The sequence below is a fragment of the Oryzias melastigma genome, linkage group LG21 (genome assembly GCF_002922805.2).
Source record: "Oryzias melastigma strain HK-1 linkage group LG21, ASM292280v2, whole genome shotgun sequence".
Lineage (NCBI taxonomy): Eukaryota > Metazoa > Chordata > Actinopteri > Beloniformes > Adrianichthyidae > Oryzias > Oryzias melastigma.
In genome coordinates this window covers 19,521,623-19,547,000 of record NC_050532.1, presented here as the reverse complement: position 1 = coordinate 19,547,000, position 25,378 = coordinate 19,521,623, and the positions used below count along the sequence as shown (strand labels likewise).

Below are 25,378 nucleotides of genomic sequence, written 5' to 3'. Positions count from 1 at the left end.
TTTACCTGTCCCAAGGCACCGAGGTTTCAAAGGACTCCCCGATCACATAGTAGTCCATTCCCAAGTCCTGCATGGATAAAAGCACACTAAATCAGAAAGCTGAGATGTCACGCTTATATATATTATCAGAGATGGTTAAAACGACAAGCAAATCTCATTTTTTGCACAAATAAGAGAATTTAAAACTTTCTTTTATTCCAAAATTGAGATGTGTTCTAAAACTTATTAACATATTTCCTAAATTATACTTTTTCAAAGCATTTCATTTTATTATAATAAATCAAATTTAAGGAAAACAACGCCTACTTTTACATGACAACAAAAGGCATTTCCCCCTCCCTCCTTTTGGATAATCTGTTTCTAGGATTACTAAAGAGCTGTACTGACCAGAGTCAACTCTCTGTTGTTGTTCTGTCAGCAGCTCATGTGCTCTCCTTCCAACGACTCTACCCAGATCCAATCAAAGACCTCCTGAGGTCATATTCTGTAGTCTTTCATCATTGCTCACTATCCTATCTGCTGTCAGCCTCCGACGCCCCAGCCTGCCCCACCTGTCTGTCAGCTCAGGGACAGCAAAAGCCAGAAGAGTGACCCACCCGGAGATAAGCAATGACGAAGGTCAACATGTAGCCCCTCTGCCCATTGTCCTCTCCAGCTGCCAGGCCCCTGGAAACACACAGCAGGGTTAATATTTAACATCTCCTTTCTTCCAGCTTTGATGCTGGGGCCGCTCCTCTTTAAAACAGCTGTCGAGGAGCCTGTCAGCCCCACAATGTGCGGATCAATGCCGCTGTGTTCCGCGCATCGCCACAGGTCAGCCACACATCTATCACCTGCGGCGGGTGATCACATATTCATTCACCATCCAAACTAATCAGGCCGAGCTCATTAGAAAATCACTATATTGATTTTCCAGCCTTCTTAATGTTTCCCAACACCAGGAGAAAACATTCCTCATCAAACCAACCGAACTAATCCATCACTGACACTTGAGCTTTTGAGTGATCGTGTTTTCTTGAAGCAAAGCAGAAGATGCTGCAAGTGACTGACACACTCCTTTTGCATTTCATTTGTTTACAAACTAAAGCTATTTTTAAGTGATTTTATTGAATAATTTTAAGGATTTGAAACAGATATAGTTTACGTTGATACACAGTGCAGAAAAAAAAACAAATTATCTATATTTTTTATCAATTTATTTAAGACAAAAACATTAAAATGCTTATTTTTAGCCGCCCAAAAAAAATGCTGCCACCACAAATTTTGCTTGTGCCATCACTTGTAATGTAAAGTTTATCTTACATTCAAATAAATCTGGATCATCCTTTTAAAAAAAACAAAAAATATCACATTTTCTGCTTTATTTCACTAAGAAAAATGATGTACATATGCTGATAGAGTAGTAGTGAAAGCATCTATTAAATATTTATTAAAAATAAAACCCTAAAAAATGATTACATAAAGAGGAAAAGGTAGGAAAAGCCAACTAGCTCTAAAACTAGTCTAAAAAAACTTGGAGTAAAAGTGGAAATGCTCCTGTTTTTAACACTCAGGAATGTTTCTCAGAGGCACCACAGGCTTTCATGGTCTGAAAAGGAAATGCCAAACAAGTTGAGACCAAATGAGGCCTAAAACGATTCAGTAATGAGAGCAAAAAAAAAGAAAACCAGGAGGTGTCAACTCTTGTTTTAAACAATTAGCAATGAAAGAAAAATCAGAAATCGATCATTTTCTTTTAAAACTAAGGACCTGCCACTTTTCCTGGTTTTAAACATCACAATGATCATAAATAAAAGATAAAATAAATCCTTCAGAGTAAAAACTTTAAATGGCTTTTTCCCAATTTTAATCACGTCACCTCCTTTGCACAAAACACAAGACTCTCACCCAAACTTGGCAGCGATGTCATAAACCTGCTTCTCGTGCTGCAGGACCTTCTCACGGTCGCCCTCAAACAGCAGGGTGGCAACACACAAGCGGTTAGGGTCAAACCCTTTAAACTGAAAAGAGAAATTCATGATTTCTCCAAATAAAACAAGAAAATGTCAGAAAAATGTGTTTTATCTGTTACCTTGGTGATGTAAAACTTTTTCAATCCATCTAGAAATGAAGTGAAAATGGAAGAAACTTGAGGCTTCAGGGCATGACCTGTAGGAAACATAAAGTTGTCAGGATTAAGGCAGAAGTGGGATTAAAGCGCAGTCTGAGAATCAAACAGAAGATGGAAATATAAACGGCAACTTTAGAGCTAAATTACAAGTGGCCAGAAACTGCCATCGACGGCCACTATAAATCAGAGAGTTTCCGAAGGGAAGTGAGGTTGACACCGTGATATCAGTCTTCCTCACCCTCACTTTTTTGATTTATTCTTGATCGGACGCACAAAAGCGCCCGTGGACATGTGAAAATGAGGGGCTGGGGGCAGTGGGATGGTTATCAATCACAGCGGGGAAGTCACGGGTGATGTCGTTGAGACTTAACAGTTCATTTATTTCCCCCCATGCTCGTGTCTCTTCATCCCTTAGTGTCCTATTTGTTTCCATTGCAAAATTTGATTGCAGGTCTTAAGGTCTCTCACAGCCATCATGCAATAATTGATTAAATGCTGAAAATTCATGGAGGCTAAATGAAGCCAACCCTCACCATAATCTTATTTTTAATGTTCAGTTTTAAATTTTCTACAAGAACACACTAAGGCAAGTATTATTATTGTATAATGTAGTTTTAAATAATGCTGCTAATTCAAACTTAACCGACAATCATTCAAAAGAAAGAATACATTCTAAATAATTCAAGTTTGGGGTAACAAAAATATAACAAATAAAGAATAAAAACACCACAATGGTCACTTCATCTTTCTTACTTAATGTTAAGAAATGCCTACTCTGTGAAAGTGGAAATGTTGGGGAGATAATGAGATCCCTGGGGATCGGGGAACTTTACGGGGGTCCCTGGCAATGCAGGATGCATTCCACCAGACCTCAAAAACAACGCCATAAAAGTAAAATCTAACAAGCACTTAATTTTCTATAGTATTATTTTTCAACGGGTCTGCACTTTTCATCTTTGTACATGTAAATGCAGCAGGCATAAATAATACATAAGAATCAGTGTAACAGTTTAGTGCAGGGGGGTGGGAGAGCGCTGGTTGTGGTAAACCTGTCAAATTTGAAGAAAAAAAAGAGTGAGTGAGAAAAACAAAAAAATAAATAAGCTTTATTTTCTGTTTCTTACAAGCCTGCCACACTTCTGAAAGCTCTCTGACTAAACACTATGTTTATGCCGAGGCATGGGACAGGGAGGGGTTTTATGTTTCCTAAAAATAGAGTTCTCTCCACTTAAAGAGATCATTTTTGGAAGGAGTGGTTACAAAAGAAACTTACCAAACTTAAACTGTTCATTATCCATGAGCCTTATCGACGCTGGGGCACATCTCTGGGGAATAAAAAATAAAAAAAGGTAATAAATAAAACTTTATTTATATAAAAAACACTGTACTTGATTAAAAAAAATTGTGAAAAAAAAAAATAAAGTAAGTGCAATCAATTAATAAATATTTATTTTTTATCTATTGTAAAATCATTCCCAGTGATCTCTTAATTATTATTATGATGTTTTAGCAATAATCAAGAACTCTGCAGTTTTTTAAGACTTATTTTCTGTAGTGCAGCAGGAAAATTCACCTCTAGGTTGTGGGCGGGACTACTGGTACGGAAATAACTCTACATTGATGTCCCAGCATGCCTTTGTTTACACTCTATCGTTAGCTTTACTAACCCTCATAACCCCAAGGTAACATAACCGTAAAACATATATACTGAACCTATCCAGCCGTACTGTTTTGAGACAGGTAGCAGCTCAGACGAGAAAAACAAAGATGTTAATGGATCTATTTGTCTTCAAGTGGAGGATTTAGAAATTTAGAGAAGCAGGAAGACTTGTGCCCGCTCGGGACAGTTGCTCCACACAAACCTGAGCTTTTTCAAACCGCAAGTGATGTTTGCTTCCCATCTATTATGGTTTGAATAAAGAAATACTCAGTTTTAATTGGGGTGGGCGTATTGATTTCAATAGTAGTGATACAAAGGGGAGGTATTGATACAAGTGATTGATACTTTGCAGTTTTTCTTTAATACGTACAGTGAAGAGCTTGAATTTACTCACTCAGTTTATGCAAGTGCAGCGTTTATCTGTCTGCAGTGTTGCCAGATTGGGAAAAAAACAGCCCAATTTGAGTAAAAACCTGCCCAATTTGTGCGGGAAACTGCCCAATCTGTGTAAACAGCACACCAGCAAACCACCATAATTTTTGTTGTACACGTAACGTTAGGTTGGGGTGTGAGGGGCTGTAAGCTAGCTGGAGAGCTCTCCATTTGGGTTAAGTGAAGGGGGGTGGGGAATTGTGTCAAACCAATGATCCCGCCCACAATTTAGAGGCAAATTTGTAATGAACTACTGCTGCTCTCCAGAAACTATGTCCTAGAAAACAACTTTTTATTTTTTCATTTTGGTCATAAACGTCATAATCATACTACTATGATCTACTACTATAATCAAACTACTAGGAACGCTTTTGAAACAGCTTAAACTAGACTAAAGATTTTTTTAATAGTTTATAGTCTCAAAACTTAATATGTCTTTTAAGACTAAAAATAATCCAAAAGTTTTAGAACATTGCTAAATCATTGTGTCGTGCTTTGAAGTGTCCAGCAACACAAATGTGGGCTTGGTCTGAAAACAGCATAGCAAGTAGTTAATCCACCATGAACCACTGGAAAAATAAAAGTACTAATTAAAGACTTAGGACTTTTTGGAGCAACAGGTTTGACAGGTATTATACCCTTGTCAGAAGAAATTTTACATGTGTGCCACTGACTAGCAGTACAAAAAAACAAAACTGTATGTTCTCTGTCTGTTTTTTAAGAATGCTGTGTTCTCTGTTGATAGGAGGATTTGGAGTGACGACAAACCACACCTTACCTGTCTGGCAACCTCTCGAAGACACGCAACTCCCTGCTCAAAGTTGGGAAACACCACCGAGCCGTACTTCTGATACTCCGGAACAGGACGTATCTTCATAGTTACTTCAGTAATCACACCCAAGGTTCCTGTGGGCAGAAAGAGAGAGTATGAGTAATAAAAGAAAAAAAAAAGAAAAAGCGATGCCTCTTCAAACAGTTTACATGCCCTGAGCCTGTTAGAACATTTTACAGGGCTCTGGTACATATCCTGGGGTCAAATGGTTGACCTTTGTCTCCCATTTCCCAGCAGTTCGAGTTCCCTCCAACATGGCGAGACAGCTGAGATTCATCAGTGTAATAGCAAGAGGAAATAAAACGAGGCACTATGAAAGGAACCGAGGCCAACAGCAGCAACTCAAGCACAGGTACAAGGAAACTCCGGGCTGACACGGTGACCCTGAAAACTGTCGACCACGAAAGACTCGCAAGCTGGCGTCTTTCAACGCTCACAGTAAACTATAGCAACAGGATGACGTTCCTTTAATGTAGATCCTTGATCAATCTTCGAACCAAAACATGTGAGCCGCAAATGTTTATCCCTAAAAACGCAGCAACAAATGAAAACAAGCTGAGACTAAAAGCAACCATAAGGAGAATGTTTACAGCTGTTACCCTAAGCATTTCACACCCTTGGACTTTTCAAATTTACAATATCACTAGCAGATGAATGATGGCATTTCTTGTACACATCTTATGAGGAAATGTTTTGTCTTTTTTTAAGTTCTTGGCAAAGAGAAAATTGTGACTCATTTGTTGGGGAATTACTTTTCACACATGGACTGCAGGCCAAAAATGTTTTAAACATTACATGGAGGATAAGAATATAAATACCCACAGATGGATGGACTAAATGGTGTAAAAGCATTTTAAGTCTTATCAATCTTTCGTAAAAGCATTCCCAGTGGTCTTTTATTATGATTGGGCCATTTAAAGGCAAGAACAACATTTGTACAGAGCAGCAGGAGTTGAGAGTAAGCCATCCCTGACTTCCCATCATCCCTTTGTTTAAACTCTCTACCGCTAGCTAACAGCCCCTCTCAATGCCCAAGCTAATACCAGTTGTACAGTTTGGACCCAGATGTCAGCTCGGACGAAGACATACATGGATCTAGTTATCTACAATTGGATTAATCAGAAAGGAGCAGAGCAGGGAGCTTCTGGCTTCTACTTTACACGTTTTCAAACTGTATTTTTTTGTCTGCTCCTGATTCACAACGATTTGTAAAATAAATTTTGAGCTGAATACTCTTCATAGATGTCCCTCTTTGAAAAAATGCAACATGAACATGTTAAAAACACAATTTTCATCAGAGTTGGTCTTTAATGAAGCAAATTATTTGTGGTCTTGATAAAGTGTTTCAATTCATTTTTATTCATGTTGTAAAGAATTTTTTTCCAGTAATAATTATTGTTTTTCTTCTCTGTATATTTTATATTTTTTTTCTTATAGATTAAAATAAAAGAATAATTAAAAGCTACTTTAGCTAAACTAAAAAATGAAAACAAATTCTTTCACTGTGCACAACAAACAATTTATTCAAAGTATTATAGATTCATCCTTCATAACGGATGTTATTATTCTATTAGGATTTAGTCTGCTCGCTTATGGTTTTCAGAGGGACCTCTAACATAAACGGCACATGCCACACGCTGCTCTCTAGTGGCCTACAGGAAAATGTGAGAATCCATTCGCTTCATCCGGGAAAGGCTCCTGCAGGCCAGCACTAACCTGCCTCTATCTATGAGATCCAGCTGTGATGGGATTCAGCTGCGCCACCAGCATCGCCAGTGAAGGCATATGCAAAATGAATGGATGTGAATGAGAGAGAGAGAGATGGGGGAGGAGCCAGGTTTTTATAGAATGAAGTGGGGGGTGGGGACGAAAGCAGGAAAACGGACTAAATGCAACCAGTCAGACACCATTCAGACAACCGTGTCTGTATGGGAGAATCACTAAAAATGTTTCATTTTAATCCTACTAATCAAAAAGACAAAGCTAAAGCTCCAACTGAACCCATATTTTTACTGTGTTAGTTAGCTGCCAATAATCGCTCTTTACGCTGCTTGAAGTTTGTTGCATTCAAGCTACTTTAAGGTCAGAAAGATAAATGGAGTCGGAGATTGAGAAGCTCGAGGGCGCCACAGTAATTTCACACAAAATGGATGTTTTTCACTTAAAATGCAGAGCATAGTTGAGGTTTTTAAAGTGTCTGTTTCCTGTTGCTGATGCGGTCGAGTGTCAGGCTGCAGGATGGGGTTTTTTTGTGTTGTGTAGGCAGACGGTTATAATGAGAACATGTGGCTGTGTGACCTTTGAGCTGCTCCGCTCTCCCAGCAGACCAGGAGAGACGTGCATTTGTGTCCTAGTTTTGCTTTGTGCACCGATCTCCGCAGCAGAATCATCTCTTATTCAATAACCTGAATTACAAACCTGTTCCCTCAGCTGGAGGAGATTTTATGATAAATAGAAATGCGGCTTCAACAAAATGAATAACAGGTATTCCGACTTAAACGTATCTGGTTAAAAGATGTCCTTTAATTGAATTGTTTAGCATTGAATTGAATTTAACAAAACTTTTAGGCACATAAATGTGTTTTTAAAAATGTAAATTTAAAGAAGTAAGTTTTACATATTCAATTTAGATTTATTGAGGTTGGCTAATTTCAAACTAATTTTCAGTAGGGATCTATTTTGGAATCGATCTGGAAATACGATATTTATTGTGATAGACGCCTTGTGATACGACACATTTCACAATATATCCCAAGATTATACCAGAGCTTTTTTTTTTCATTTTTATTTAACGAGTATGACTGGGAAAAAAAATAAGTCATACTACATGTCTTATAACAACAAAAACCATGAGGCTGACTGACTGAACCAATAAGACTGAATGTTTAACACAAGCTGGCTCTTGCGAGATCTTGTTGTTCGGCTGAGGTGTAAACCTCGTCAAAGTGCACTGTGCTGCCAACTAGTGATCAAGGGTTTAGCTGGAAAAACAAAAGTAAAACGCTCATAAATAACTAAATAAATATCAGCATTTTTAATCAATACAAGTATCCAAATGAAATATCGCGATATATCACTGAATCGATTTTTCCTACACCCCAAGTTTTTATTAACTCTACTTTTTTTCTTTACACTTAAATGCATCATACCCTGAATAAAGTAATATTAAGAAAACATGTTTGTACGCTGCAGCAGTATGCCTAGTTCTTGCTGTACATGTCTGAGCATATTCTGAATAATATGGGCAGATGACGTGATCACAATGCCACTTTCCTTTGGCAGCATAACTATTGTCTTCATTGTCTTAATTAGGATTTATTTCATATGAAAAACACCATAAGGCTTGGGAAATTAGTTCTAGTTTCAAACGTTTGAAGTGCTTCCTGGAGAGAGAAACTCTGCATTTATTTGCTTTTAATCAACTCAAAAAGCTGATCAAATATATTATTAGAGCAAATGGGTTATCTTTCAATGTTTTTGATAAAAAAATTGCCTTAAAAAAAAAGTTAAATATTTTCATTAAAATAAAGACAATTACTTAAATATTAACTTACTCCACCTACGATGTTCAGAAAAGCTCACAATAACTAATTATTATGTACATTTAAATAGTTACAGGTCCAAATAAAAAAAGGTTATGTAAGAAACAGAATATGTTGTTGATACAAGCACTAAAGCATATTTCAGGTACCAGAAAATAAAGTATAATCTTTGGCAATCTTGTCCAAGATTAGCACAATTTCCCCAGGTTATTAAAGAAACCAAAACATTTTTGTAACTAAATAATTAGGTTTATGCAAAGAGTCAATAAAAACTGCTTCATATGCAACTGCTCAAAATAAACCTGAACAGCCAACATCCAATTATTGCTGAAATGCGAATAAAAAAGTTTTCCTCCTTTAGTTGGATCACTTTCATCGAGCTCAAATTGAAATATTTGCTGCTGTTCCAGATCAGTCAGGGAGCAGATTATGAAGCTTCGCTTGCCAATAGGGTTTGCATCTACAGCTGTTTAACATAGCAACGCCAAGAGTTCAGCTCCCTCAGTGTTTAAGGGAAAACAAGCATATGGCAGCATCTGCGCGAGCAGTTACAAGGACAGGGCACTGCAGACGTGCATTGGTTTATTTCTAACCCTCCTCCGGATCACTTTTCCACCAACGCTAGTTAATGAGTAAGGAGTGCACAGCCTGAGAACTGTCCGGATGTTACTGTTTTATCAAAATGACCTTACAGACCTGCGGAGGAATCAAACATGACAGCGAGTGCGGCCACATGCCATTGAGTATTGAAATCACATGAGTGAGCAAACCTTCTGAGCCCATGATGAAATGGTGGATGTCTGGCCCCGTGGACATGCGAGGCCCCTGACAGCTCTTTTCAATCACACCTTGTGGAGTCACCATCTTAATGTGGATGACCTATTTAGACAGAGCACAGTAAAGCAACATTCTAAACCTAGTTAGTCAGATTTTAAAAAAAGGTTGTAATTTAGGGTCTAAAAAACTTCCAGATAATTTTCTCTCTAATTGGTGTGTAGTAACTTGTGTAGCTTTAATTGAGTGACTGGATCAAACACACAGACTGGTAGAGAGGAGCAAATTAACTCACCAGGTCCTCAATGTTGCCGTAGATGTTTTTCTTCATCCCTGACGCTCTTGTTGCTACCCAGCCACCCAGGGAGCTGAACTCCATGGAGTCTGGCTCATGTCCTGTACAGTAGCCGCTCTCATTAAGCTGGGATGAAAGGGAGGACAGCATGTGTTTGTTAGTAAAAAAAAAAAAAAAGTTAGGAAATAAACAAAAATTCAATTAAAGTAAATAGAATGTACAAAAAAAAGAGTGATTGAGGGAAAAGGGTGGTTAAAAAAAAAAATAGATCACATCCTTGGGTATTGAAGCCTAACAGTATTCCCTCACTATACCACGTTTCAGCTTAATGCTGGGTGATATGGCGATACATATTGTGTGGATGATAGAAAAGTGTCTATCGTGCCATTTCTCTTATATCGTTTTTATTTGTTTGTTTTTATTCCAGAAAATATGTTTTCCTACAAAGAAACTTGAAACTGTTGTGCACTTTAAAAAAATGTTTCTCATTTGTGACGAGTCAGTTGCATTTTTCTTGAAAAAGAAAAAAATTAATGACATTTTTGACAATTTTTTCCAGAGAATAAATGAAAATATACTTTTATTGTGGTATATTGTGATATATATTGTTATTGTGATATAAAATAATTTAAATTGTGATATACAGTTTTTCCCATATCGCCCAGAACTCATTCATCTTTTTAAGTCTTGATGTTACACTGTTTTTTCCAATATTGCATGCTTTTTGCTTTTTAAAAGCAAATTTTGTCCTGATCGGCTGGATCAATCAATTTCTTCCATGCCGTGATACGTGTTGCTCTCCAAATCTACATAAATCCTCAATCACGAGTAAATTTTCGGAAATACTGGACTTTTTCATGAAGGTTTAAACTTTGAGTGTTTAAACAAGACAGAAAAGCGGAAATCTTCCATTTCTGTCTGATAAATAGTGGATAAAGTGTGTAGTGAGGGGTTTACAGCATTTAAACACGCAAATGTGTATTTATGGAATATATTCTCCACGATGGAACACTGTACTGCAGTGTAAAGCTGAAACTTTTAAGTAAACAGCAAAAAACACTAAACTAAAAGCTAATTTCATTATTTACTTTTATAGAAAAGCGGATTGTTCTCCTATAGAAATCAAATTCACTGCACTGGATATTCTACGCGACTTTAAGTGAAACATGATCTGTTTGTGACAAACATATACAGACTTGTATTTAAAGCATGTTTAGGAGAACATTTATTCTCCTAAATTCTGAAGGGTTGTAATAATAATAAAAGCCTCTAAGTATGGCAGCACTACGCTGCTTAAAAAGAGCACAAAAGTTAGCTTCAGCACATTCTCCTCTGTAAATCAGTTTATAATGTCGACCCATCTGCTCTGTCAACTGGGCCCAGTCTCAATGCAGAGGTGGAGTCTGCTTTACATGCAGCTCACGCATTCCTCAACATCAAACACCCGCTCCCTCTCCATTTTTCTGAATTAGCTTGATGGTGCCATCTGCTCATAGCCACCATCTCCTCTCCCCCGTCTCAACCTCCTTCCCAAAGCCTCCGAGATCCGCTGAACAAAGAGTGCCAAGGTGAAAGGAAGTAGAGGAATGATTAAACGGCTGGAGTTTACCAAGTTCTCCAGATCCTGACCAATGATTCCAGCCTCCACGTGGGCAGTTAGGTTTTTCTCGTCAATCCAGAGAATGCGGTTCTGCAACACAAACAACACGTCTGCAGAAGCCAAACATAAAATGCTTTACGTCTTAAAGAAACATGATACGGTTTTGTTTGATTTGAAAGATAAAACTGCCTCTCATGCACAACTTTTTATGTGTTCTCACAAAACTTTGAAAGGTTAATTGTATGCAGAGACACTACAGGGGAAAAAAGGGCTACAGTCAGCTTCCCTCGGGTTAACATTTAACTCCAAATGTTTGCTTCTGGTTTAGTTCACTGAGCACACGGTTCACCCATATCCTCAGGAGGTCATGTCATAAGTGCCATCAATTATTCTCCTGAGGTAATAAACTTTATGCTCCTCTCGCATTGCTGCTTTCAAGTCTTTTCGAAGGGACCGTCTCACCTCCGACCTCGACAGAAAACTCAACACTGATGTCTGTGTCGCCAAAACTTGATGACTGGCAGCACCAATGATAGCCAGTATATCACCTCTTTTGGATCAAAGGACTGCGGGGCATTGGTGACCAGTTTATATTCCACCTAGTGAAACACTATCATAGTGATGCTGGTCTGCATGACATTCTGGTAAAATAAATAGTTGAAGCAACACTTTAGTATTCAGATTACAGCCAATTTTTTTTTTTTTACGAGCCCCAAAATGTGTCTCAGCGTCAAGTATTAGGAAACAATCAGGTGTGAGAACTCATGCTAACGCCCTCTTGTTTTAGACAACTTTTACTGAATTTTTGGACACATGAGGTGTATATTTGTATAAACCCCTTTTGTACTTGAGACTAAACTTTATTTATACCAATTTTATTTGTAGAAACCTCTTATTTTTTGAATAAGGTTTTAAAGCACAGGCTGACATTTTATTAGAACACATCTGACTGTATTTAGCGAAGCATTTAATGTATTTTATCATATTGAAATAGCTTCTTTCAATGAAGTTAGATAAATACAGTATTGAGTAAAAAAAAAAAAAAAAACAATCCAAATACTCAAGGCTGCAAAGTACTGGTTAAACGATTTGTCCGCTGATGTAAAAGGTAAAAGACCAAAGAGAAACAGGCCAATGCTGATAACCTAAAAAAAGGGATATGACCCCCCTGTCTTAATGAAGTTACTCAAAAGTCTGACTTCCTCTGGTCAATAAATCAATTTCCCATGATTCCATGCTGGAATGTGAACACTTAAGTCCAATGAAAAGGCCTCGTCAAACTATAATCACAGATGAACTGGGATTGAAAACTTTCTGAGTTCACACACCATCTGGGAGGTGTCCAAAGAGACAATGGAGCGACTCTCCTCCGGGGGGCACTCTAGAGCACTAGAGACACTAGTCCCTCCTGCAAGACAAAATAAAATAAGGTTACTGATCCATTTCTCTGAGAATTTTGACAGTGAAATTATAATAATAAAAAAAGGTCTAAATGAATTACAAGAAATACGCTTTGATCAGCTGCCTATTTTTCTTTATTTTTGCCATTTTAGGACAAAAATGTGTAAAAGTGAATAAATTAGTTACATTTAAAAGGTAAATCAAAAGTGGCTATCAATTTACTGTATACCTTAAAATCTACCTAAAAAATACTGAAAAATAGATTAAAAAAATCTAGAATTCATTCATACCTTTTCAGTGACTTTGTGTAAAAATGTTTAATTTAGGAGCAGTTGCTAAACAAATATTCAAAATTGCTGTCATAATGAATAAAGAATGCAAAGATGAAAAGGATATATCAAAATAAAAATAAATAATTCACTTCGTTTATTTTTAAATTGTTACATTTAAGATTTCTTGGGATTTTCTTTAATAGATCTCAGTAAATGAACTTGTGGATCAGTTAGATTTTGATATTGTTAGATTTTATTTAAGCTTTTTTGTTCATTTTAAAACCCTGCAAGAAAGTTTGTTACTTTTGACATGACTGTTCTCTTCATACAGATTATTTGAACTCATTAAATTGGGACACTGCTTCATGCTTACCTCCATATGGTATCAGGCAAACATTGTGCTTGCACGCCAACTCCACAATTTTCACAACATCATTGTGACAGTCTGAAGAGAAAAGGAAGATTGTTAAGGAGAGCAAACTCCATTTTTTTTTTGTTTTTTTAATTTGAGTACATGCAACAAGGATTTCTTACAGCAGAAAATAATAATACACTTAAGGGCAATTCTAATTGTGTATTGTGTTTTTGCCATTACAGCAGGGGGAGCAGCAGAGTGGTTTGGGAGCTGCTGATTTTGCCTGTAGCCTTTGTCAGGCCAAATCAGGTTGAATGAAGCGTCACTTTTTGGATGGGGCATCAATACAGATGCATTTTAACCAATGATGGAGCACAAATTCATACACTGGAGAGGTGAGTAGAAGCTGCAACTTCAGCCCACGCACACCTCAAGTACTTCTGGTGAAACATTTGGACTTCTGGTTGCAGAATAAAAATCCTTCAGGGTGTCATAAAATCAAATCAGTGCAAATGATACTTAGAAAAGTCAAACTTGACACATGGTGAATACTAGTAATGCCACAAAGGATAATATTAATAGTCGACTAATCACTGATTATTTTTTCAGATTAGTCGACTAATCGGATCATGAATAAACTGTATGTAAAGCACACATCTTAACCATCATAAGCTTCAAACTAATAAAAAACTATATATATAGCATTCCCTGTGATAATGCTAGTGTGAATGCTGTAAGCTGAATTTGGCCGCTAAAGATGCTAGTACTGATAGCTGAAGACGCTGAAATTGATAGCTAAAGATTATGAAGTTGATAGCTGAAAGCCATGGCGAGCTAAAATATTAGCTAAATGCCAAAGTAGCCTAAAAAAATGAAAATGTCTAAGATGGCAAAAAAAGCTAGCATGCAGCTGAAATATTAGCTAAAAAATCCAAAATGGCCTAAAAAGCAAAAAAAGAAAAGCCTAACTTAGCCAAAACAGCTAGCATGTAGCTGAAATATTAGTTAAACTCCAAAACAGCCCGAAAAAACTTAAAAAGAAAAGCCTGAATTAGCCAAAAAAGCTAGCATGTAGCTGAAATATTAGCTAAAAAATCCAAAATAGCCTAAAAAACAAAAAGAGATAAGCCTGAATTAGCCAAAAAAGCAAGCATGCAGCTGAAATATTAGCTAAAAAATCCAAAATGGCCTAAAAAACAAAAAAAGAAAAGCCTGAATTAGCCAAAATAGCTTGCATGTACCAGTAGCTGAAATATTAGCTAAACTCCAAATTGGTCTAAAAAGCTGAAAAAAAAAATTCTAAATTAGCCAAAATAGCTAGCATGCAGCTTAAATATAAGCTAAACTCCAAAATAGCCTAAAATACCTTAATAAATGCCGAAATAGTCCAAAAAGCTAGCAGACTGCCATTATAACTTTAACTTTACAACACTCCGACTCCACATAACAAAGTAACGACTAATCGACTATTAAATTAGTCATCGACTATTTTAATAGTCAATTAGTCGACAAATCGTGGCAGCCAGAGTGAACATACATCTATTTGTTAGGTTCCAACCTTAAATTAGTGCTTGCATATAAAAGAAAAAGATGTGCTTAGACTTACTTGATGATTTGCTGCCTAATTAGAATGTTGCTAATCAGCTTTCAAGCAGCAGTCAACACTCATTTGCATGATAAAATAGCCCAAGTCATAACAAGGGAGAAGCAATCTCACAATCATAACTCATAGGTGTAGCACGCAGGTCCACGCTGAGGAGTGTTGGGTGTCAACCCTCCTCCTTCTGACGCTTCTTATTAAGCTTCCACTCATACATATTAATATCCCTGTGTCAGCAGAGATTAACCCTTTAAATCATCTAAACCAGAAGGAGGGCGAATTAAACCGTGTTGAAGGAGAAAGACAGACGGGTCCGGGGAGGGGAGGGATTGGAAGGGAACTCACTTGGCCATACCACCATGTCTGGAACACGGCCGATTTTCCCCTCTCTCAAAGCAAAGATCTCATGCAAGCAGTGGCCTGGAGGACGAAGAAAAGAGTTGATCACAAATGCAACATTAAAATTAAGAGAACACAGACGTCCGTTTCCTTCTTTACCGTGAGCACGAAACACTCGGTCTTCTGCGTCGGCAGAGAAGGGAATACCTGTGGATTTCAGTTCCTCCATAAAGGCCTCATTTAAAGTGGGAGGTGGTACTGCACTGCTATTCAGTGCAGGCTGAAACACACAAACTTTGCTGATTAGTTTCATTCTTGCAAGGGGCTTCTTATACAATGGAAAAACGTGAACCGCGCTTACTGTTGCAGTAGTTTTGTGCTGCAGAGTGGCCCCAAAAGTGTTCTCCATCCAATCTTTAAGACCGGGGATTATCATACCACTAAGTTTGTACCTGGATTCAGTGGAGAGGGGAAAAAAAGGTCACCAGAGGTGACAGTTAATAGTAAAAGAATCTTAATTTTCCACTTTGCTGCTTTATTTGGAAAGTCTGATCTATTAAACTGTTTCTGTAAAAAGCAGGTAGGATTTAGTTGAGGAGGGGGAACTGTTTCGTGCCAGTATTTGAACAGAAGGAAGTCATTTGAATTGTCACTTCCTGTTTAGTTCATTACTCAAAGTACATCCTCACACATGGCTTGTCGATTCCTGTTGTTGAAAGTCCGGCCGGTTCTTAGTCCAAATTACAAAAGCAGCAAAAATGTTCAAAGATAAAGTGCGAGAAGCCTCATTCTTTATGCTATAAAAGCCAAAGACAAAAGGGGTTTGCTGCATCTAAGTTGGTTCTTTCACTCACTATGAAATAATTCCTTTCTGAACGGAAGGAAAAGCAGTTAATGAGCAGGAGTTTAGACCGGCTGGAAACAGCCAGCAACCCCTCTCAGATGACAATGAACAGTTTAAATGCCGAACACTAGGTGGCACAAGCAGCACATTGTTGTGATCGTGGGCTGGGGAGGGATGACAGTTATTTTAAATGCTGGAGTGGGGACTGTGAAAAGCATCAATGCACAACTTCAGTTTCAAAAGCCAACAAAAAACGAAACTGCATAAGCTGAATACAGTGACTAAGAGGCTTTAAATAAAGCCTAAAAATTAAAAGAACGAGCAGTTTCTAAGAACAAGTGACATTACCTTCTGCCAGTAAATTCCGCTTGACCTTTCTTATTATAGACGAATTTTGAGTCACTGTAACCCCAGCCATTCCACTTCATTATCTCCTGCCTGCAGGAAAAGACATAATGGAACAAGTTACAACAACAATTTGTAATCTTAGATTAAGGGATAAAAAATAGAAGACAAGGTTACAAAAACAAAACTGAAGGCTACTTCCAATATTTTGTAATACTGTGAGGTTAAAGTGGCAATACCTGCTAAGCAATACTGGAAGGACAAAAACAGAAGTAAACCCAAGACATAATAATAGGCAAATATAAGTAAGACTAAATGCAAAATTCTTCAGATTATTAGATTGCTGATATTACTCATTTTTAGGTGATTAAAAACGTGTTTTAGAAGAAGAAAGGCAAAAATGTTGAAGCAGGCTTCCCAAACAGTTATTTTTTTTACATATATCTATGCCACTTTTATATCAACAACTTTTACATATTTAGATTTGTTTGGTGTGCTACAATATACGACTTACAAACACGTTACATCTGGAGGTGAACAACTTCTACAAAAAACTGTTTTTAAGCGACTAAACCTGAGATTATTTATATGTTTAATAAGTCCTAAAATGCAGCACACATACATAACAATATGAAAGCTTAACCAACTATACCAATAGCTGCAGAACTTGTTAAAAAATATATTAGAATGGACATATTTAACACAAAGTACCTGCTCTAAACAGAGAACAGCATATCTCTGTAGTGAGCTAAATGAGTGATTAATCACTCTGAAACATATAAATTAAGTTGATGGGACTTGAAAAAATTTAAACCAATGAAGCTTAGCAATCTTTTGCAAAAAAAAAGTACATTACGAGATACAAAAACCTTCTTTAAAACTTAAGTTTGCAAGTATCTGTTCAGACAAATTGGTGGTAATATAGACCCAGCATTCCAAGACATTAAATCCTTGCAGCCTAAATCTGTCGAAACATGCTGCTGCACAGCTTTTTTGAGTCCTAGCAAAAAGAGTTTTAATGTGAAGTTGTGTTCTATTCACAGGAATGATTAACAGAATGGAAGTTCAGTTTTTTAAAGCCATTTTGTTAAGCAGAGAAAGCTGAATTGTCTGTTCCTTCCTTCCTTCATCATCTTGCAACTACATTTAATACAAAATATGGTAGTTGCAAATTGCTCTAAACAATCCTACCAGGACCCAATCAACAGAACTATTTCACGGAAACAAGAAAAAAAAAAACTTTATTGCAAATTGTGACACTACAAAACCGGCAAAACAGGATATCTAAATAGAGAGCACAAGAATCCACAACTGAAATCAAAACTGTAAATGAAACTGAAAAAAGTAGAATTACGCGAATAGTCAAGCATTCTTTTTACAGTTCACCTGAGCTATATTACACAAAAAAATGTGACCCTTAAACCAAAATAAATTTAAAACTAAAACAATGTCTAATTCAATGTCAATCATTTAGCACTGCCACGCGGATGTTTACAATTGGCGGTGCTTGTTGTACCCGTTGATGGTTAGACTGACAGAGTAAATGTCACCACACTGTGATGACTTTTCTTAGAAGGAATGGAGCTAGTTTGTAATAGGTTGAAAGTCACGCCACTTATTCTGACCAATCAGCTCAAAGGGGACATTTTACTAATTTTTATTTGCACTTTTTTCAAGTACTATAAAATAAAAGAACATTAATACAGTTTAGACTTTAAAATATTCTGCTTAAGTTCAATACACTTAAGTTTCATAATCAAACACACTCGGAAAAAGCCAATTTCCTGTGTTATTTAATTCGATAAAATAGTTATCTGCCCCACGAAAAAAAAAAATCCAGGAAAGTTGCTATGCCGGACACTTTGTTAAGATTTTATCCTCGTCGCTACTGAAAAAAAAATCTCAGCAGACAAACTAAGCGTTAGACTAAGAGCTAACTTTCTGAAAGTCAACCACACCAAACTCCAAACCGCACCCACTCTTAGGAAATGAATGGCTACTTTGTAGCCGAGGACAGTTAGCTAGCATGCTACCCACTTTCACTGCATTAACGTCTATTATGTTCCATTGTGAACAATGCGGTACTTTATTACGATTTTTAACACATACACGACTTCTTTCAAACTATACTAAACGTAATGGTTTGTCAGAATAAGCAGCAAAAGCGGTAGAGGATGGACTCTGGGTCCACCGCTCCATCACAGCCTTGTACCTCCTCCTGGGTACCGTCCTCCTTTCACTGGAGACAAATGGCTTGCTCGCCTGGGCTTTGCACTCCGCGGCTAAGATGGCTGTGTTGCTGCCACTTGGTCTCTGTAGATGCCCGGCAATTATACTCAGTCTGTGCTGTGCAGCCATTTGCCTGTCGGAACCGCCACCACAGCTGCTGGACGCCATGCTGCTTCCGTGTTTGTGAAAGGAAGATCCATGAGCGGCTGTCACAGGTCAACTCAATGATGCGTTCTAAACTGTAGGAAATAATAACTTCGAATGGCGAAATGTCCTAAAAACTTTCAGCACCGTCTCAGAAAAGTAGTGTAGCTTTAATTTTCTAACGATGCAAGACAGCATTGACTAAAGTATAACATTTGATAAAACTAAAACAACCATTTCTGAATGATTTACCATTACAGGTTTATATTTATGAGGCACGTGCTTCATCTACAATTCTTCATAATTTGTACAAATTATGTAGATAGTTTTGTGGCAAACGTGGTCAAATTCTGTGTCGCCTGTAATTACGCTAAGTACTATCATTAAAAAGTTTTATTTATGCATTTTCTTTTTTTAAAAAAAAAAATCTGAGCTAACCTCAGAATGTTTTCGTTAACGTAGCACTAAAAATGAGTCCACGAATGCATCATTTCACATTTCCCAGCATGCCTTGCGGCAAAAGACAGACAGCTTTTTCTCCACTCTGGATAGGGCATTTAATTTATTTGGCAGCTACATTTACCTCTTTTTCCTTGACTGTGGGTTTAATAATTAGCAACTTAAGTAAAACAAAAATATATATATATATATATATATATATATATATAAAGATGCGGGGGCTAATTTAACAGTAATCAATTGACAGCTTTCGAGTAATGCTGGAAAATTGAGAAAATTTACTAATCATAATTTGCATTGTTCATGTAATTTGTCCATGTGACTTTAAAAAAACAAATCACTCGAAAGAGTATTAAATGCTGTTTACCTTTCTGCTTCACTCACCTCCTCTCAATCACCTGACCAGCATGACTAGTCTTTCCATATGGCACAGCACTAATGACTTTTTGAAAATAACATTTCATGGTATAGTTGGGGAGGAACAGTAGTATAGAACACAAATTGAACACAGCAACAAAAACAAAAACAAGTGATGCATCTTTAAGATAAACTTTATTTAGACAGCATCAAAAATGTCATACAATTTAAGTATGTTCATGAGAATTGAATTGTGCTGATGTAAAGATTCGTCTCCCACTGGTTAAAACATTAACTCCCAAAACAAAGTTCTGTAATGCACTGACTGCAAGCAGCTGAGAGTCTGAGTGTATCACAGAACTTTATTTGGAAAGCCACAGTGCCACCTCACAGGTCTGTCCTTCTGGGGGGACCTCATCCTGGGCTAGGTTACGTATTCCTTTATCCTGCAATCGCCACAAAAAAAGAAGAGGAAACTCTAGAAGACCATTTGAACAATAAAATATTGTTTTAGTATGCACAATTAAAGACAAAAATGCAGATTTTTCTTTAATAGAACAATATGTGAAATAAGAAAGTTCAGTATGACATCAAACACATACAGAAGGACAGGTGTAGTCTTTTTATTTCACCATCGAAGAAATTTATAGGCGACATATCAAATGTTATTACCAGTTATTTAAGCTGGTAGGAAACTCCCTTGAAATTGAATAGAATTATTTTAGAATTCCGGCCATCTGGTTGCTTGGAAATGTTACACATTTTCCATTTATTGATTTACAAGTCAAAAGTTAATAGTTTTTATTGTAAACTTTCATGCTCATCAGTTCAACCTGTTGATCTTTAAAAACTTTTTATACTGCAGGCCCTGCAAGGAGGCTTTTTTTCTATGTGTGGAAGCATATGAAAGCAAGAAAAATGCAAATGATTTTAAAAAAAATCCAGAATGAAGTTGCAAAAGTTAGAAGATAGTTGACACTTTATCAGCAATCAATTGAAATAACAATGCAAAAGAATATGTGGAGAAAAAAACAAAGTGTAATACAATCGTGGAAAAGGAAGCCATCAAAACGTAGAGGTGAATTCTGCGAGCCATACTGTACCTGATGAAGGTAGCCGCAAGGGACCAGCTGCAATCCAACACGAGGGCAAAGACTGGATCAAAACGCAAGAAAAAAAAACTATAAACGAACAGAGGACGATGCAAACCTCGGCTTTAGACTCAAAGTGCAAAAGTCTATTTTCAGTGAGGTTGGTGTCCGAATGCGAAGTTGCAGCCCTCAAGTGTTAGGGTTTTACCTTTTCTTCCCCCAGTGCTGTGCAGTTCACTATATGCAGCTGGAAGAATGTCGACGTGGAGCTGCCAAACGTGAACGCGTGTTCATGAGCGCGCACAAGAGGAGAGAAAAAAATGCCCCCTTTTTTTGAGTGTAATTTCAGAGGCACAGGGAGCTGTAAAGTTTTTCACACACGCATGTGCAAGAGGCAGGACCACGTATCTTTTCCTCTTTATGCCTCGATTCACTTTCATTCGCAAAAGAGACTAAAAGATTACATTGAGATCATGTTTCTTCTGTAATCCACGGTTGCGAAACCAAAGAAAGTTTAATAGACATGATTAAAAAAAGATCAAGAACTGACAGGAGAAAAGATAAAATGTGAAAAAAAATTAGTTGTATAAAAAAAGAAAAATACATACTGTTCTTTTTTTCAAATGTGAACCAAAAATACAGAAATATCCACACAGTCCCTCTTAAAGTTTGGGGGATTTATCATAAATCAACCTTAATTTCAGTATCACAAATTACTTCATTATACAGTTAAAAGAACTCAAACTGTGTGATGTGAGACTATAATAATATTTAAGACAGAAAACTATTTATTACCCCAAAAATATATACCATTCATTAAAGGAGAGGGAAAAAATTATAATTTTAGTGGGAAAAAAAGTAGATTTACTACACACAAGGTCCCACAAACAAAACCCCGTTTTGTGTATCCATGTGGAGCAAGGCTGTGGAACAGAATCAGTTTACACTAAAAACAATGTCCAAACATAAAGGAGTTTAAGAACAAATAGAGAAATATGATTGTTGATAGACACGTACAAACATAGTTAAACCAAGATGTGTCTGTAAATATTCATTAATAATAAAAATTTGAATTGTGTGTGGATTCAGTTGGGTGTGTTGCAGATTGAGATTTCAATGGAACCAAATGAGTGTTTATGCAGATCAAATGTGTGTCAGACGTTTCCATGTGTGTAGTTTCTATGTAAGTGCGTATACACGGGTATCTGATCCTGAATGTGTACTCATCAGAGAGTGGACAAAACTATAATAGATAATGGGTGGATACGGTGTAATAATTACCTTGGTACGGCATAGGAATGGGAATTTAAAGAATTTCACTTCTTTTCAGATTTTTTTTTAATTTAATTGATCCATCCATCCACTCAACCCACTTTCTCCTGTTGTTGGGTTGCTGGAGCCTGTCCTGGCTACTGTTGGCAGGGTACACCCCAAACAGGTCGCCAGTCTAACGCAGGGCAATCTTTTCTTGTGTACAAACTCTAATATTATCATCAAAATTAGAACTAAAAAATATTTTTATAGCACTAAGTGCTGCTTTTAAGTAAAATTTCCTTAAAATAGTGGTTCACTGAGATGTTAATGTCATACAATATGCTTTTTTAGGTGAAATATAACAAAACAGCCTAAGTAACTCCCAAATCCTCACTGATAATTTTATTAGAGTCCCTATTTTTTCATCTCATAAAACAAATTTCCTTACCAGATTTCCTTCTTATTACTTGAAGTGCACTATTGTTTAGCAAAATCATAATATATACAGACCCTTTGTATTTCTGATCACAATTTAGATGCTTTGCAATCCTGAATTACGTGTTACACTAGACTAGAGTCACTTATCATAGGTAGATAAATGAAAAACATGCTGTCATAGGCTGTGATTTAAAATCTTATCATGCAGGGACTCATAAGTTTCATGCAATTTATGTAGGTATTCTATAGTCTGACTTTCTTTTTTCAAACAAATTTATTTTTCAATTTTGCTAAAACAAAATGCCACACATAATTTAAGATTGCTATACATTTGACCAGTTTTGGGGTGTTTTACAACGTTAAGCCAAAAATGACATTTTTTTTTCCAAAATATTCAAAGTTCTTGCAAATATCCTTTACATTTAAGCAGGTTTTATAACTTTTTGTCCATTGAGCCCCTTTGTATGACTCTCAACCTGTTTGTTTACATAGATTGTAGATCTACCGGTGTTGGAAATATCAGAAGAATAGTTGGAATCTTGAAATTGTGTTTGTCTTTATTGTTGTTAATGGTGCATTCAGACAGAGTACAACAACAGACAAGAACTGGCTATGCCCCTCACATTAGCTTGGGTTCATGCAGAGTTCATGCTGATTTTTGAAGGTGTGCATGTGTGGGTGCAGTAATCTTGCGACAATGAATTAGAATAACAATAAAGAAGTTATCGTCTTTTGTGTCAACGAGGAGCAGAAGTCATCCAGAAGTCTGAGGGGAAGCTGTCTCGGAAAGGTAAGCCAAAATTTTAAATAGTTTGTGACATTTAAAAGTATCATGGCAGTTTTTGGATCTGATTTTCTGTAATGATGAGGAAAGTAGTTACTAGGAGGACACAGTTTGTAGAAAAAACAAGCAAAAAAACATGCTGGAAAAAAACAAATATTCAAAGTTTGCTACTTGTGTGAAAAATGTAAAGTTTAGTATCAAAATCTGGATTAAAATGTATTCATTTTAGTGTCACAACTGGTTTGTTTTAAATACTTTTACTTTTTGTTTTATGCAACCGCAGTGATAAGAGTTCAATGGTTTTAAAGCTCTGAAATTGTACTATTTCAACTATTTTTTTATTTTAACGTGTTCTTGAAATTTTTAAATGCAATAAATTCATTTAAATCATATTGAATCTTAGGATATTTTGTGTTTTAAAAACAAAAAAGTGCACATCATGTTGATGGAAGAGTTTTGCAATTGAGCTAATTATTATTGACCAGAAAATTACACACTTCCACATGTTTTAATTAACATTAAAGACTCCTAATACTTTTATTATTGTGTTATTTGCCTCTCAAACATTAAAAATAGGTCTGAAGTTCAATGTTTAATCTAAACAACCTATACTAGGATATTTGTGGTTTAAGTCAATATTAACCCAAAACATTATGTGGCTGTTTATAGTTTTGATAGGGTTAAAATAATGTATATATCATTGTAAATCCAAAGTTTGCTGTGTCTTTCACCTTTAGAAGATGTTTAACTTTTTTCAAAAAGGTAACACAATCTGTTAAGAAAAATAGTAAAAATCCTATCTGGGTTAATTTCCTATCATGAATAAACAACATATTTAATATGTCTTGTGACATTTTACCTTGTAATAAAGTTATGGGGGTATGAGGGCTGAAGGACCTTCAGTTCAATGACATTAACAGTGACCAGAAGGGGCCGCTATACACCAAACAAAACTTGATGCTGTTATATAAATAGTGACGCAAATCGGCGAGTTTTATTAGTTTATTTAATAGTAGATTGGAATAAAAGTTATCTTATTAAACCCCAGCGGTAGTTAATTCATCCATATACCCTTACCTCTATTTGATAGTCAGTAACATGTTGTGCAACAGTTATCTCTGCCATTGTAAAACTGCAGAAGCCCAACGCGCATGCTCACTGAGTCCTTACCTTCGTTCTCATAGGCCGTCGTGAGTGGGCCGACCCCAGCGGGCGGGCCACCAGCTCCCTAACGTTCACCAGCTTTGGCTGAGGCAATATTTCCCGAAACTCCGGTGCCGCTGCGACGGGCCCTTCTGGCTTTTGGTTGCTCGTCATTTTATCGAAATTTTAGGATTTTTTTTTAAACTGAATTATTTCTGTGTCATTGGGCGTTAAAGCGGCGGGACTAGATAATGGAAATGGAGGTGGGAGATTCCACTAACCAGGTAAAAATATACTTTTTTTGGGTTGTTTTTGTTTTTTTACGATTGATCATAAGAAAGATAAATATAGTTCCATAATATATTTGGACAGAGTCTCTGCATGTTCACTTTATATAACGGGCTTATTATGACGTAGTTAAAGCAAGAATATTTTTGTGAAGATGTTTTGCGTCAAACTGTTTAAGCTAGCTGTTGTTTGGGTTGCTCCGGTTAGTTGAAGACTATATCTGCAAATTGTCACTTTTTATATAGACTCACAAAACGTATCCCATAATTTTCTCCTGTAAAATGAAGTCTTTATTTCCTCCAAGTGAGAGGAGGTTTCGTTAAAAAACAGAATGGAATCTTGCTTCCACATGACTAGCCCTCCACCGCCATCCCACAACAAGCATGTGATTCCATATCTAAAACAGTGAAGTCTTTAATAGTCTACGTGAAACTGTTTGGAAGAGCCATTTGCTTGTATCTTCCTTAAAACACAACTTTAGCCTCTGTTTTCGCTCTTCCCTTTTTGGTGTCACATGACAGAATCAGACCGTGGGACTATTCTTGTTTTTTCATGTAAACACAAATTAAGCTAATATGAAAATGAATTGAGGTTAGCTTAATTTTTTAGGTGTTTGGTTTAAAGTTACCCCGGAATGATTAAGTTTAGCTATAAGTTTTGTTGGGGGAAAAAAGCCTTGTGTCGTCATTGTTGGTCTTGTTTTTGCATATAAAAATAAGTTAAGCTAATATATCAAAATCAATTGAGGTTAGCTTACTTAATTTCAGCAGTGTTTGGTTTAAATGACTAA

General features: G+C 36.6%; 2 protein-coding genes and 1 long non-coding RNA gene across 6 annotated transcripts in view; 1 reads left to right on the top strand and 2 right to left on the bottom strand.

Annotated features, from left to right (window-relative positions):
- The window catches only part of agps (alkylglycerone phosphate synthase), a 25,775-nt gene extending 6,917 nt beyond the window's left edge, over positions 1-18,858 (bottom strand). The window contains exons 1-16 of one of the 3 annotated variants that reach the window (XM_024287285.2): positions 18,614-18,858; positions 16,405-16,494; positions 15,574-15,664; positions 15,372-15,492; positions 15,219-15,293; positions 13,292-13,363; positions 12,574-12,653; positions 11,255-11,335; positions 9,646-9,771; positions 9,347-9,455; positions 4,981-5,108; positions 3,384-3,435; positions 2,072-2,148; positions 1,888-2,000; positions 597-666; positions 6-67 (exon numbers count right to left, since the gene is read on the bottom strand). In XM_024287285.2, coding sequence (XP_024143053.1) covers positions 6-67; positions 597-666; positions 1,888-2,000; positions 2,072-2,148; positions 3,384-3,435; positions 4,981-5,108; positions 9,347-9,455; positions 9,646-9,771; positions 11,255-11,335; positions 12,574-12,653; positions 13,292-13,363; positions 15,219-15,293; positions 15,372-15,492; positions 15,574-15,664; positions 16,405-16,494; positions 18,614-18,798 — 1,532 coding nt within the window. In that variant the 5' untranslated portion in view covers positions 18,799-18,858. The remainder of the gene's footprint in view (positions 1-5; positions 68-596; positions 667-1,887; positions 2,001-2,071; positions 2,149-3,383; positions 3,436-4,980; positions 5,109-9,346; positions 9,456-9,645; positions 9,772-11,254; positions 11,336-12,573; positions 12,654-13,291; positions 13,364-15,218; positions 15,294-15,371; positions 15,493-15,573; positions 15,665-16,404; positions 16,495-18,613) is intronic. The other 2 variants (XM_036209798.1, XM_024287286.2) reach the window with 2 other exon arrangements.
- A 910-nt stretch (positions 18,859-19,768) lies between these two features.
- On the bottom strand, positions 19,769-21,560 carry LOC112155574. Of its 2 annotated transcripts, XR_002920813.2 has the most exons (3): positions 20,890-21,560; positions 20,694-20,745; positions 19,769-20,036 (listed from the first exon to the last, which is right to left on the bottom strand). It is a non-coding gene; the product is annotated as an uncharacterized LOC112155574 (long non-coding RNA). The 2 variants fall into 2 exon arrangements; XR_004946981.1 differs by having other exon boundaries at positions 20,694-21,560.
- A 2,809-nt stretch (positions 21,561-24,369) lies between these two features.
- Positions 24,370-25,378, top strand: part of nfe2l2a (nuclear factor, erythroid 2-like 2a) — a 6,168-nt gene continuing 5,159 nt past the window's right edge. Inside the window, exon 1 of the mRNA XM_024287287.2 lies at positions 24,370-24,584. Coding sequence (XP_024143055.1) covers positions 24,552-24,584 — 33 coding nt within the window. The 5' untranslated portion in view covers positions 24,370-24,551. The remainder of the gene's footprint in view (positions 24,585-25,378) is intronic.